Raw genomic sequence first — 12,516 nt, 5'->3', positions numbered from 1 at the left:
ATAAAGTTCATTCTTTATCAATCAGGTCATTATACTGGTTTTCGAAGGTAATTTACAAAGCAGCGTAGGTCAAAAAGAATTATTTCATTCAGCAAACACAAAAGACCCCAAAGGCAGTGCTGCAGTTCCCCAAGGCTAAATGTCTCCTCTTCTGTGGTCAGTTACCTTGAAGCATATATTCTCTTCTAGAAAGAAATTCTTCAGTAGTTCCTTTTAGTTATGTAGAATGTAAGCCATGTACACACCTAATGTTCTAGAAAAAAATGTAACTAGCCATTTTTTAGCTAAACAAAGGCTATGCATCAATCCCCACTTATTCCCATTCAAGAATCTTTCTGAACTCTCTTCCCCATCGCAAAGTGTGTACGTGTACAGGAGGCGGGGCTGACTATTAGGTTATCAGTTAAATACAGTGTCTAACAAGTTAAAATTACCTCAAGCTTCTTCTGTTAGATATTTTTTTTAAATTGGGTGGAATATAACTTAGCCATAAGAAAAAATGAAATGCTGCTACTTGCAACAACATGGGTGGACCTTGAGATTATCATACTAATCGAAGTAAGTCAGACAGAAAAAGTCGGGAAGCATGTGATTTCACTAATATGTGGGATATAAAACTGAAAGCAACAAACAAACAAATAAAAACTCATAGACACAGACAACAGCTTAGTGGTTACCAGAGGGTAAAGGAAGAGGGGTAGGGAGAAGAGGATAAAGGGGATCAAATATATGGTGATGGAAGGAGATTTGACTTTGGGTGGTTAACACACAATGCAATATATAGATGATGTATTATAAATAGTACATTTGAAACCTATGTAATTTTATTAACCAATGTCACCCCATTTAGAAAAGAAAGAAACAAAAACGACGTTGGGTGGCAAATCAGTAGCACCTTCTACAAAGGGCTGTAGGAGAGGAGGTGGTGAAACTCACTTTAATTCATTTCATCTGCATCACTAATAGCCCTCATGAAAAGGGAATCAGTAGGAGATAAAATCAGCAGCTAAAACGTCATTTGAATTACCCACAATACAGTATCATACCCAGTAAGCCAGTCTTGGCCTCCAGTGTACAAATCATTGAGCTAAATGGCTAAATACATTAAAGCCTCTTTCATGTGGCATTTTAGTCACCATTGTTGACCTTCCCAGAGTCATCCTTTCTTCTCCATGATGCTCATCATCTGTGTACCACTTACTATTGCACCAAATCCCATTCTCAACTAATATCTTTTTACTAGCCATTCTCTGTACTTGCAGAATCCCTAGACATCAAGATTGAAAAGGACCCTGAAGGTCATTTCTCCCTACTCCCATTTTATTCTTGGCAGAATGTTTTCTGTTTCTATCATCTGTTCTCTTCCTAAGTCTTGTTCTTAACCTCCCTAAAGCGTCCCCTTCCTCAACGTCTATTCCTAACAGTTTTTCCTAACATAAACCCCTATATTCTTGCTGTCTCTATAAATCTCACTGTCCCCACTTCAATATATAAGTTCTGGTTCTCCCAACCGAGATCGCCAGTTTCAGTCCTCATCATAACTTGTCACTTCAATTTTATTTGGGAAGCCTTCTCCGGTTAAGTCTATCTGATAGAGCCTGTGCCTCAGCTGTAGATCCAGCCTTGCCAATTGTATCTTTGTACTTCCGAACAGTCCCCTAATCATAAAATCATGGCACTTTAGACCTGAAAGAAAATTCAGAAATAATCTGAAAGAAAATTCAGAAATAATCTGAAAGAAAATTCAGGAATAATCTAGTAATCATCTTTTGTACTACATTTTATTTCCCATGTTTTAAGATACATAAAGTCCATTTTACATAATAATCTCATACACACATAACTGAAACAAATTTCATGAAACAATACTTACTGTGTGAACACACTGAAAATGTCTATTCCATTTTTTAAAAACATTCAGATGCCATCCATAAATGGATTTCACAACCCAATAATAGGATGGAAGCCATAGGTTAGGACACATTCATCTAGTCCAAACTTCCCATTCACTGAGGAAGAAACTGCAGTTCAGTGGTGAGGTAAGATTACCAGCCACAGTAAGTCCTGTTCCGTTGTTCTTTCCACTAAAGACCTTCTCTGCCCAGTCACGGCCATTCAATCACACCCCGCGCCCAAACCTCGCCTTACAGTACCATAGCCAGTCACTCGTCCCACTCTTTCTTCTCCGAGTCAGCCGCTCAAAGTTACTGCTAGTTGGTCAGAGTCTCTCCACAGCCGTTGCTTCATGTTCCCTTAGGTCAGAGTCTCCTCGCAGTCACTATCCATCGATCAGAGTCTCCTCCGAGTCACTGGCCCTTGGTCACAGTCCCCTTGCGGTCACTGCCTCATACTTCCTCGGTCATAGTTCCTTGGCAACCTCTGCCTCTCTCCGAGGTCAGAGTCCCTTTGCGTTCACTGCTCCTGGGTCGCAGACCCCTCGCAAGCAGCTACATCTCGGTCACAGTCCCCTCGCTGTCACTGCCACTGGGTCACAGTAGGCTCGTAGCCCCTGCCTCACACTGCCCTCGCTGTCACTGACCCATTCTTCTTTCAGTCAGTCTCCTCGCGGTCTCAGCCCCACCGTTTCTCCTCTCAGAGCCGCAAGGATATGCACACACACCGGGTCCTCACCTGCAGCTCACGGTATCCCGACCCCTGTCCCGTCGGATTTCTCCTGGGCGCAGCGTCACGGACAAGGGAAGTTTAGGAGGTTGCGGGGAGACGCCCGGGAAAGGCAGCTGACTGAACAGCGGGCCGGAAGTCCCGCCTACTGCCCGCCCTCTTGTCAATCCGACCACGACTTTTCCCAGAAAACTCGACCCCTGACACAGTGGTTCCGCCTCCACAGAGTGATTGAGCAGAAAACACTAGGCAGGCCATAAATTGACTAAGGGTCTGTCTCCCTGCGGAACTGGAATATGCGGTGAAGACACCTCCTGGTAATGAGACAGAAGTGAACTGTCACGCGTGCTTCCCGGCAATTCGTCAAGAAGCGTTAACCCTGCAGCTCCTCTGGTGTCCTGCTCGGTGTTGGGTTGGACCTTCTCGATCGGACTTGTCCGTCATGGTCCTCCCTGCTCTATCCCCAACGCGTGGCGCAGTGCCAGGCAATCGTACCAGGGCATCCATAATGCAGGTGGCCATGACGCCTTCCGCCAAAGACCCACCGGTCTGTGTCTGCTTCACAGCGTCAATTGTTTCCTACTGGGTGATGTAAAGAGAGTTCACGTCCGCCAACCAAGTCCTGTGAAAACCTGTAGCTGACCCCAAACCCTCTTTCCTTAATATTATGTATCTCTATAACGAATATAATGACCTTTTTATTTCTGACCCAGGTGGGCTCACCAAAAAATGATCCTTAGGAATCAACCGAGGGCTAGGTGAACAGGAAGGTGTGGAAGCAAAGAGGGTGCTATGGACAGTAGCCTCACAGGAGGACCTGATCATAAATTCCTAACTGGCAGGCTTATTTTTGCCTTAAGCAAGATCTGTCCATTGTTTCTGTGCATCTAGGTTAACACACCTTTGAAATCCCTCCTTTCAGACCCCATCTTCTAATACATGACAACCCTCAAGAGCTTAAATTTCCTGTAATCCCATTCCTGCCTTGCTTTCTCCCACATTCAAGTAATCTTCATTACATTCGTTCCCTTCTTAATCTCAAATGCATAAAAGAAACTGCAAACTTATTCTCGGGAGCATTTGAGATCTTGCTCCCCGGCATATGTCATCAGTTTGGCTCCAATTCATAAAAATTCTCTATGGGTTTAGATGTTTCTTAGGTCAGCAAGCAGATTCAAGGGAGACCACTGGTAGTAGGAAATCACATGGCAGGGTGTCTAGTGAAGAGAAACTTTTTCCTTTGCTAGAATGAACCTCTGGAGGGGTCTCTTTAGAGTCCACTGATGTAAGGCAAGTAGATACTTACTGTTATGGAAGAAGTATGCAAAATAACTTTTTAATGTGTTTTCTTATTATTCATTTTTATTTTTGTCTACATGCTTGAATTGAAAAAGGTGGGTAAATTTATGCATGAGGAGACTCAGGGAGAAAAAGGATTTAAACAGTTGCACTTTCCCTTTTGAGTTTCAAATAATTATTTGACCATGGCTCTGTTAAACCAAAATTTAACTTCCACAGCTGAAAGTCTTTTTTTGTTTTTTTCTTAAGAAAGGTTTTATCGAGCCAAAAATGCTAACCAAAAAGTAGACCAGTCTTGGGGCATGAAGTCCAAACCAGCAGCAGCATGGCTAGGAGGAAAAGACTTTTTTTTATACATCAAGTGGGAGTGGAGGTGGGGGTGGGGGGAAGCATGTAAGCCATCTGAAATAATTCTTACATTAGCTATAGGCAATGCGGGTGGGAGAAGGTGAAGCAGGGCCAGCTCTGGGGATAAGCACAGAACCTACAAGAAAAAAGTGTCCACTCCTTTGGACTGGTGGGCAACAGTCCAGAAGGTTCATGCACAGACAAGAAGTGGACGCTCCTGGGGTTCAAAGGTGCTGGCTATTCTCTCTTTTGGATAATCATGGAAATAGCCACCTGGAAGTTCCAAAACACATATATGAATATGAGTAGTCTTTTGTTAGCTAGTCTACAGCTATTAAGAGGCTACCTGTTCTGTCTCTCTCACTCTCCAGCTGCTATAATTTAATTTAGAACATCTCAGAATTTTCTCCTTGTCAGCCTAAAGACTAAGGTGATCCAAATTAGAACAGCTAGCTGGAGAAGACACCAGGGATTCTGAGGAAAACATCATTACAAAGACAATGGGAGTTGGGATAGTTACCAACATAATTTTGAAGAGTCTTAAGGGAGGGCTAATTTCACATGCAGCTTGGAAACTCTCAGACCTTGTCAGAAATTCTGACACTGAACAAACCCTGGAAAAAACATGTTTAAGCTAATAATCTGTGTAAGCTGCAGGGTGGCAAAGGCTGAGCAAAAACAATGAGTGAGAGATAAAGGCAACAATTCAAAATGTAGGAAAAAAACTTTATGCACAAATAAATTAATCTCAGTGTTATTTATAATATTAAAATTTTAGAAATAATCAGTCCCTCAATAAGGACATGGCAAAAAATAACCAATGGTATAACCTAATGGAATAAGCGCAACTATTAAATTATGTTTATGAAAATCATAATGCAAATAAAATGACATTAAAACTGCACATGAAATTATGAGAAGTGAAAAATCAGGTTACAAAATTGTATATATGATTTCTTTTAAACCCTGCAAATAAAAAACACTGGTAGAAAATATACCAAAACATTTAGTTATGTAGAACAATTTAATTAAGGATTTTCCCCTACTTTTTCCTCTACTTTCCAAATGTATTAAGAACATACTATAACAAAATCAAAACGTTAAAATATAAGGCCTAAAACTCAACAGACTTGGTTGCCATGCTGCCAAATTATCTTTATTTTGTCAAGATATTTAACAATATAAAAAAGTTGTTCATATTTCTTCATGATCATATCTTTTCCCAGCTTTCAAAGATTCAATAGTAGAAACAGCCAAATGCTGCTACAACACAGAACAAACTGTCCTAAAAAACAAACAAAACAGAAAACACACATACACAAATCCAGAATGTAAGGATGGGTAAAGTTAGATTTTCGGAATGTAGAAACAAAATGCAAACTAATGAACTTTATGTAATTCATGTTCATAAAAAAGTATTCCCATTTTTCCTGATTTATCAAAGAAATAATATATGAAATGCTTTGAGTTTCTTAGAGTAAATGCATTACCCAACCCAAAGAACTATATTATATAATAGTATCACAGATAATAAAAATAACAGCACTTTGTCATAAATTCTGGATAAGGGGAAATGGTCTCTGGATTTTTGTTCTTAATTTATAAAATTCATTTGTCCGTCTTTTAGCTCAGAATCCCAAAATGTTTTCCAGATCCCAGTTAAACTTGTTAAAACACTTTTTAGGTATTTCTTACAGGAGTTCCACCTGCCTGAGCAACTCCTGACCCACCAACCTCACCTTCAGCTTGGCAGTGATAGGAGAAAATCTGAACTCAAGTACCTGACTATTAACCAAAAGCAACATTTTTTGGTTAGCCCCAGTTCCCTGGCTCCTTGACTGAGATAATTGTGAGCTGTGTTCTATAACAGTGCTATCTGTGGTACGGGACCTGTTTTTGTTTTTGTTTTAATTTCCATTCCTTCACGCACTGATGCTTTTGTAAAATACAATAACAATAATTAGGAAAATGAAATTCAAAAGAAATATACAAATACAGCCTAAACCTTTTATTATTAGATTCAATGGACATAAAATTACTTTGTCAAATTCATAGAAGAGTTTCTAAACCCTTACACTCAATTTATGTACTCATCTCCTGGAGGACCTGTAACAAACCGTTCACAGCACTGGTCTGTGGACCCCACTTTAATTGGCACTGTTCTACAGCGCCACCCAGAGTTCTCCAGCGGGATTGAGCCCGGTTATCCACAGCAATTATCAGCTCAATATACATATGCCTTTCTCTCCCCTCTCTTTATTTCCTCATCCTTTATGGGTCTTCCTGGGATCTCCCAAATAGTAAAGTGCTTAAGTTCTGAAAATGACACCTAAACACTCAACTCAACCAACTGTACTAAAGATACAGTAGACTAACTCAACAACCTAGACCAGGCTCTCAAATATGATTTTTAGGCACCTCCCCCACCAATCCTGTGTTCTAAAACCCAATCCTGAAATTTTTAAGTAATAATTGATAACTAAAGTTGTATATTACATGTTTCTTAATTTGAGTATTGCCTGGCCCCTACTGGTTTATAAACTCTCGAGAGACAAAAACCATTATCATTTTATTCCTAGCACCTCCAGTACAGAGGTTGGCACATAATAGGAGCTCAGAATTATCTGTTGAATGAATGAATTGTATTGTATAAAGACTCAGGGAAATATACATTTTTAACTCCAACAAGCAGGAAAAACCATCACCTTAGCTTGACCCTTACCCCTAAGAGTTTATAAATGAAGATTTATATACTTCCCATTGTTCAACCCTTGATCTCTACGGCAGTTGAGGATAAAATGAAACTTTGGCAGGACCATAGAATTTTAAAGCTAAAAGGTACCTTAATATCATCTACATAAGCAGCTTCTAAAACTGGTAGTAAGCATAATCATGTGATGAAAATTTTTTAAAAATTTAGATTCACTGATCCAACCCCTGGCTTATTTGATTAGAATCTACTTGAATAGGGCCCTGGCATCTGAGTTTTAAATAAGTTCCTCAAATTATTCTTAGGCAGCCACAGCCAGTGTTTGGAAAAATCTAGTACAGTTTCCTAATGGTACTGACACAATCAGAGAAAAGTCTAATGACTTACTAAAGTCAATCAATTAGAAAATTACAGAGTTGGAAATGGAATTTTTCTCCTAATTCACTCAATTCAGTTTCTGTTCTACATTACTATACTTAATTCTGACTCTACTAATTTACAACCTGGGAGCATTTGGATAGAGGAGGGGCTAATTCCTGGAAGCCAGTATAAAATAACAACATAAGATTAAAATATACAAAACATTTATGCCAATAACTTCCCAATGTTTAAAAGAAACCTCTTTTGAAAAATTCCTCTTTGTTTTTCCTTCATTTTGAGAAATAACTCTAAGATAAATTAATTACTGAAAGAAAATCACTTTGTTCATGGAACCCGTCACTCAAATTGCTTTGCTACTTAACAAAGTGCTATGTGTCTATTAGCAATAATTTAACAATATGCTATTCCCACATTCAAACTTGTAACGAGTTACTTCACCTGTATACAAACAAGTTTCCTTGCCTATAAGCAGCACACTAGGTTTCTGCTTTAGTAACACAAAAAAGAACAGGAAAATGATCTCATCAAGAAGGAGTCTAAGATAATTGTCTAAAGTTAATAATCTTAATAAATATTAAGTAATTTTATTTGCAATGCCCCTGTGTCCTTTGAAAGGAGGAAAAGGTTTCCAAATAGACTTACATTCATGAAAACATCATGGGTATAGTTGTCAGTGTCAGCATCCCAGAAACAGCGAGCAGCCATGCTAAAAAGTCAAAGAATGGAGAATTACCAACAAATAGCAAGGATCTGAACTACATATATCTGCCAGCAGCAAAAGTTTTCCTTGACACGTTCTTTTAGATTAGTACTTTCAAACCTTTTCACAGGATGACACACAGAAAATTGTATTTGTACAGCAGAATATACTGGGTAAACTAGAAGAGTCTGGGGTCATAGATTAGGCTGCTTGCAGTTGGGGGTGACCAGCCCAGGGGTCTAGCAGCCCCAGACTTTGACTAGATGCCTAATGGCTAAAAGAGTCACTACCTTGAAGTCTTTGGTACTCTGGACAGGAAGCTCTGTTATATAGATTAAGTCAGCTAAGATATTTGTGTATGACTTTTAGAGGAAATAATACCTAAGAATTAAGACTAAAATGGACTTAATTCCTGTACAATAATATGAGAAGGTAATTCTGGAAAGGATCCAACAGATTATTTACTCCAACCTAGAAAAGATAGGGGCAGACTATGAACTAGAATTTAATCTTCTAACTAATTCTAAATCTAGTATTATCGCTAAGGATGCTATGCTACTTCTAAAATCTCAGTGTGGGGACAGCCGGATGACTCAGTTGGTTAGAGCACGAGCTCTCAACAATAAGGTTGCCAGTTCAAGTCCCACATGGGATGGTGGGCTGCGCCCCCTGCAACTAAAGATTGAAAACAGCGACTGGACTTGGAGCTGAGCTGCACCCTCCACAACTAGATTGAAGGATGGCAACTTGGAGCTGATGGGCCCTAGAGAAACACACTGGTTCCCCAATATTCCCCAATTAAAAAAATAAATAAAAATAAAATAAAATCTCAATGTGGCCATTCTCCTCTCCCAGTTCTTGAATAAGAAAAAATGTTAGTCAAAATAAAAGCCAATTAAAAAATGTGAACAATTTAAATGCCCAGTAAATTTGTAAATGAAATTAGGGTATTTGTTGGCAATGAACTTCTATACAGCCATTAAAGATACTTTTTACAAAAAAACTTCAAGAACATGAAAAGATTTGCACAATGTTAAGTAAAAAAAGTATTTACAGATATTTTACATTTTTTGTTAAATGTATGTAATGAGTCATTGATAACATTTATTGGGTGCTTACTTTGTGTCAGCCTCTGGCCTAAATGCTTTACTTTACATGTATGTGGGGACAGAGTCCCACAGAGCAGTGTCCAGGCTCTCGGCCTCACGTGGAAAGGTGCTGCCTCAGTTATTAGATGGCCATCACTGTGACTAGTTAGCCATTAGCCACTAATATAACTGCCGTGGCTACGCTGGCAGGCGCAGATTGCGGCAAGTGCAGTTAGCAAGCGGATTACACTGCGGATCGTGTTGATCCTACTTCCTATGTCTCACCCGGCCGCCAGCGAGACTGGGATGCAGGAAGACCCCTTGTTGGGGTACTGGTGGATGTTTGCTTTTGTGTCTTGACCAGCCGCCATGGAGAATATAGTGGTATGACTATCCTATCTATGGCTCCATTGGTGTTCCTTTTTGACCTCACCATACTCTGTGTCTACGCGCTGAGAGCAGGAGTGGGACTGGAGACACTGCATGACAATGTATTAACTCTCTTAATCCTATAAGGTAGGTACTATTATTATACCCATTTAATAAACATGAAAACTGAGGATCAGAAAAATTAACAAAACTGTTCAAGGTCATTCAAATATTAAGTGACAAAGCTTCACTTGAACCTAGGCAATTTAGCTTCACGTCTATAATGAAAGATATACACATACCATATTATATTGATTCGTTTTTGAGAGCTTTTTTTTTGCTTTACATAGAAGAGTTCCCCCTAGCCTAATAATATGTCACACATTCTTAAACCAAAAAAGTTCCACCTATTTCCAAGCTGCAACAGTAACAATATGTAATAAAATCAATCTACTTAATTGATCAATCAACAAGTATTTAGCAACTACCATACGTCCAGAAAGAGTAAAATCTGGCTCTATCCTCAAATCTCAATTTAATTAAGAGAAAAAATTAACACACATAAAAAGAATAAGATAATGTATAATTGGTGTTAATTTATAGGTTATTAAAATTAAAAGGGATTATAACATCTATCTAGTCCCAGCCTCCAAGTCCAAGTTGCAAAGTATTTTTTTTTTTAAGATTTTATTGGGGAACAGTGTGTACTTCCAGGATTTTTTTCCAATCAAGTTGTTGTCCTTTCAGTCTTAGTTGTGGAGGACGCAGCTCAGCTCCAGGTCCAGTTGCCTGTTTCTAGTTGCAGGGGGTGCAGCCCCCCATCCCTTGCGGGACTCGAGGAATCAAACTGGCAACCTCGTGGCTGAGAGCCCGTGCTCCAACCAACTGAGCATCCGGGAGCTCAGCAGCAGCTCAGCTCAAGGTGCTGTGTTCAATCTTAGTTGCAGGGGGCACTGCCCACCATCCCTTGCGGGACTCGAGGAACTGAACTGGCAACCTTGTGGTTGAGGGCCCACTGGCCCATGTGGGAATTGAACTGGCAGCCTTCGGAGTTAGGAGCACGGAGCTCCAACCGCCTGAACCACCGGGCCGGCTCCCAAGTTGCAAAGTATTTTAACTAAATCTGTATAAGTGCTACAGAGATTTAGAGAATTTAGAGAGGAGAAAAAAGCCAAAGAAGACTGAAAGAAGTAGTAGTTAAGATGAGTAGAACCAAGTGAAGACATAAATATAAACATTTATTTAACAAACATTTGTTGAGTATCATATGTGAGCAGAGTACTAGGTGCAAATGATAGAGGACTCTTTATACCATTTCCCAGTAAAAAGAACCAGAGCTACTTGGATAAATGGCCAATTCCAGGCCTAGGGTTGGAAACGTATAAGATAAACCTGAAACATCTGAGTCATATCAAAACCCTGGGCTATATAAAAAAGAATGCTATATTTAAATATATATAGTGATATATATTTATAAAGTTGTGTCAAAAGGACTTAGAAGAAATATGATGGAACAGTTTGTAGCAGGTCAGTGCTCCCACCAAGATCAATTAGAAAAACTCGAAAAAATGAATCAGAGCCAAAATTCCAGAGAGGTGAACTGCAATGAGGTAAACTGGTATTCTGCAGTGGGGCATTTGCCAACTCTGGGCACACGGTTAGCAGCAGAGAATCTGGGTTTTGCTCAGGTGGAGGACTAATTACTGAGGGAAAAATAAACCAGCAGCACTGCTGGCAGTCTTGCTGGGCTAGGGAAATAAAATTGGAGACCTGAAGGACCAAGATCCCTGTAAAAAAGAAGAGAGCAGAACTGAGCCTTAATGTTACATGGTAGGTTTCCCCTCAAGACATGTGCTGAATTCTGAAACTGTGTAAGCAGGAACCTAAAAACCTAAGTGTGGTGAGCAAAATAATGCCCCCCACAAATATGTCTTTGTCCTAAACCCCAGAACCTGTGAATATGTTGTTACATGGAAAAAGGATTTTACAGACATATGATTAAGTTAAGGATGTTGGGGTAGGGAGAGTATCCTGGATTACCCAGGTGGGCTCAATGTAATCACAGCAAGAGGGAGACAGGTAGATCAGAGTCAGAGATATTTGAAGATATATGCTGGTTTTGCAGATGGAGGAAAGGTTTATGAGCTAAGAAATGTAGGCAGCTTCTAGAAGCTGGACAAGGCAAGGTAATGGATTCTCCCCTAGAGCCTCCAGAAGGAATACAGTCCTGCTGAAACCTTGATTGTAGCTCAATGAAACCCATTTTGGATTTATAATCTCCAGAACTATAAAAGTATATGTATGGTATTTTAAACCACTTGGTTTATAATTTGTTACAGCAGCAATAGGAAACAAATACATTAAGGAAAAAGACTGAAATGAAAAGTAGTTTTATGCTGAGGAAACAAGGACTAAAAGTCAGTATTTGCTGGGGGTGGGGTTCCAATGAACACTGCAGGTTTTTGGTTGAAAGATCTGGAGGGCTACATTCAAGAAAAAAAGGGTGAACTGAAGATAGAGCATTATCAAAACTGCAACCCAACTTCAACTCAGCTCAGTACCTGACTAGATTAAAGTAAGCAGCCCAGACTCTACCCGAATAGCAAAGAAAACGGTAAACCCTCTTTGGGAGAAAGTGACATTATCTGGAGGTTTTACAATATTTTAAATACAATGTCCAGGATTCAAACTTGGCATGCCAGGAGACAGAGCCATATGAAGGATTATCAAGAAAAAAAAAAAAAAGAATGGAAATGACTCACACATGATCTAGATAGTAGAGTAAGCAGGAAAAGATTTTAACAATAATTACTATGACCAAAATGTAAAAAATGGAGGAGAGAAGGAGAATAAAGAACATAGATTAAAAATAAAGAACTTCACTAGAATATTGGAATCTATAAAAAAGAATTAAATGGAAATTCTGGGCCTGAAAAATATAACTGAAATTACAAAGTCAGTAGGTGGGTTTAACAGCAGATTAGACACAACAAAAAAGA

General features: G+C 39.4%; 1 protein-coding gene across 2 annotated transcripts in view; it reads right to left on the bottom strand.

The window, feature by feature from the left end:
* The window catches only part of DYNLT2B (dynein light chain Tctex-type 2B), a 41,400-nt gene that overhangs the window by 12,992 nt on the left and 15,892 nt on the right, over positions 1-12,516 (bottom strand). Inside the window, exons 4-5 of one of the 2 annotated variants that reach the window (XM_019723686.3) lie at positions 8,003-8,066; positions 5,404-5,554 (exon numbers count right to left, since the gene is read on the bottom strand). In XM_019723686.3, the coding sequence (XP_019579245.3) occupies positions 5,507-5,554; positions 8,003-8,066 (112 nt within the window). In that variant the 3' untranslated portion in view covers positions 5,404-5,506. Of the gene's footprint in view, positions 1-5,403; positions 5,555-8,002; positions 8,067-12,516 lie in introns of those variants that run through there. The other variant, XM_088793725.1, reaches the window with a different exon arrangement.

The sequence above is a fragment of the Rhinolophus sinicus genome, chromosome 17 (genome assembly GCF_057876585.1).
Source record: "Rhinolophus sinicus isolate RSI-liver-muscle chromosome 17, RSI-T2T, whole genome shotgun sequence".
In the NCBI taxonomy this organism is placed as follows: Eukaryota; Metazoa; Chordata; class Mammalia; order Chiroptera; family Rhinolophidae; genus Rhinolophus; species Rhinolophus sinicus.
This window is presented reverse-complemented; position numbering and strand designations above follow the sequence as displayed.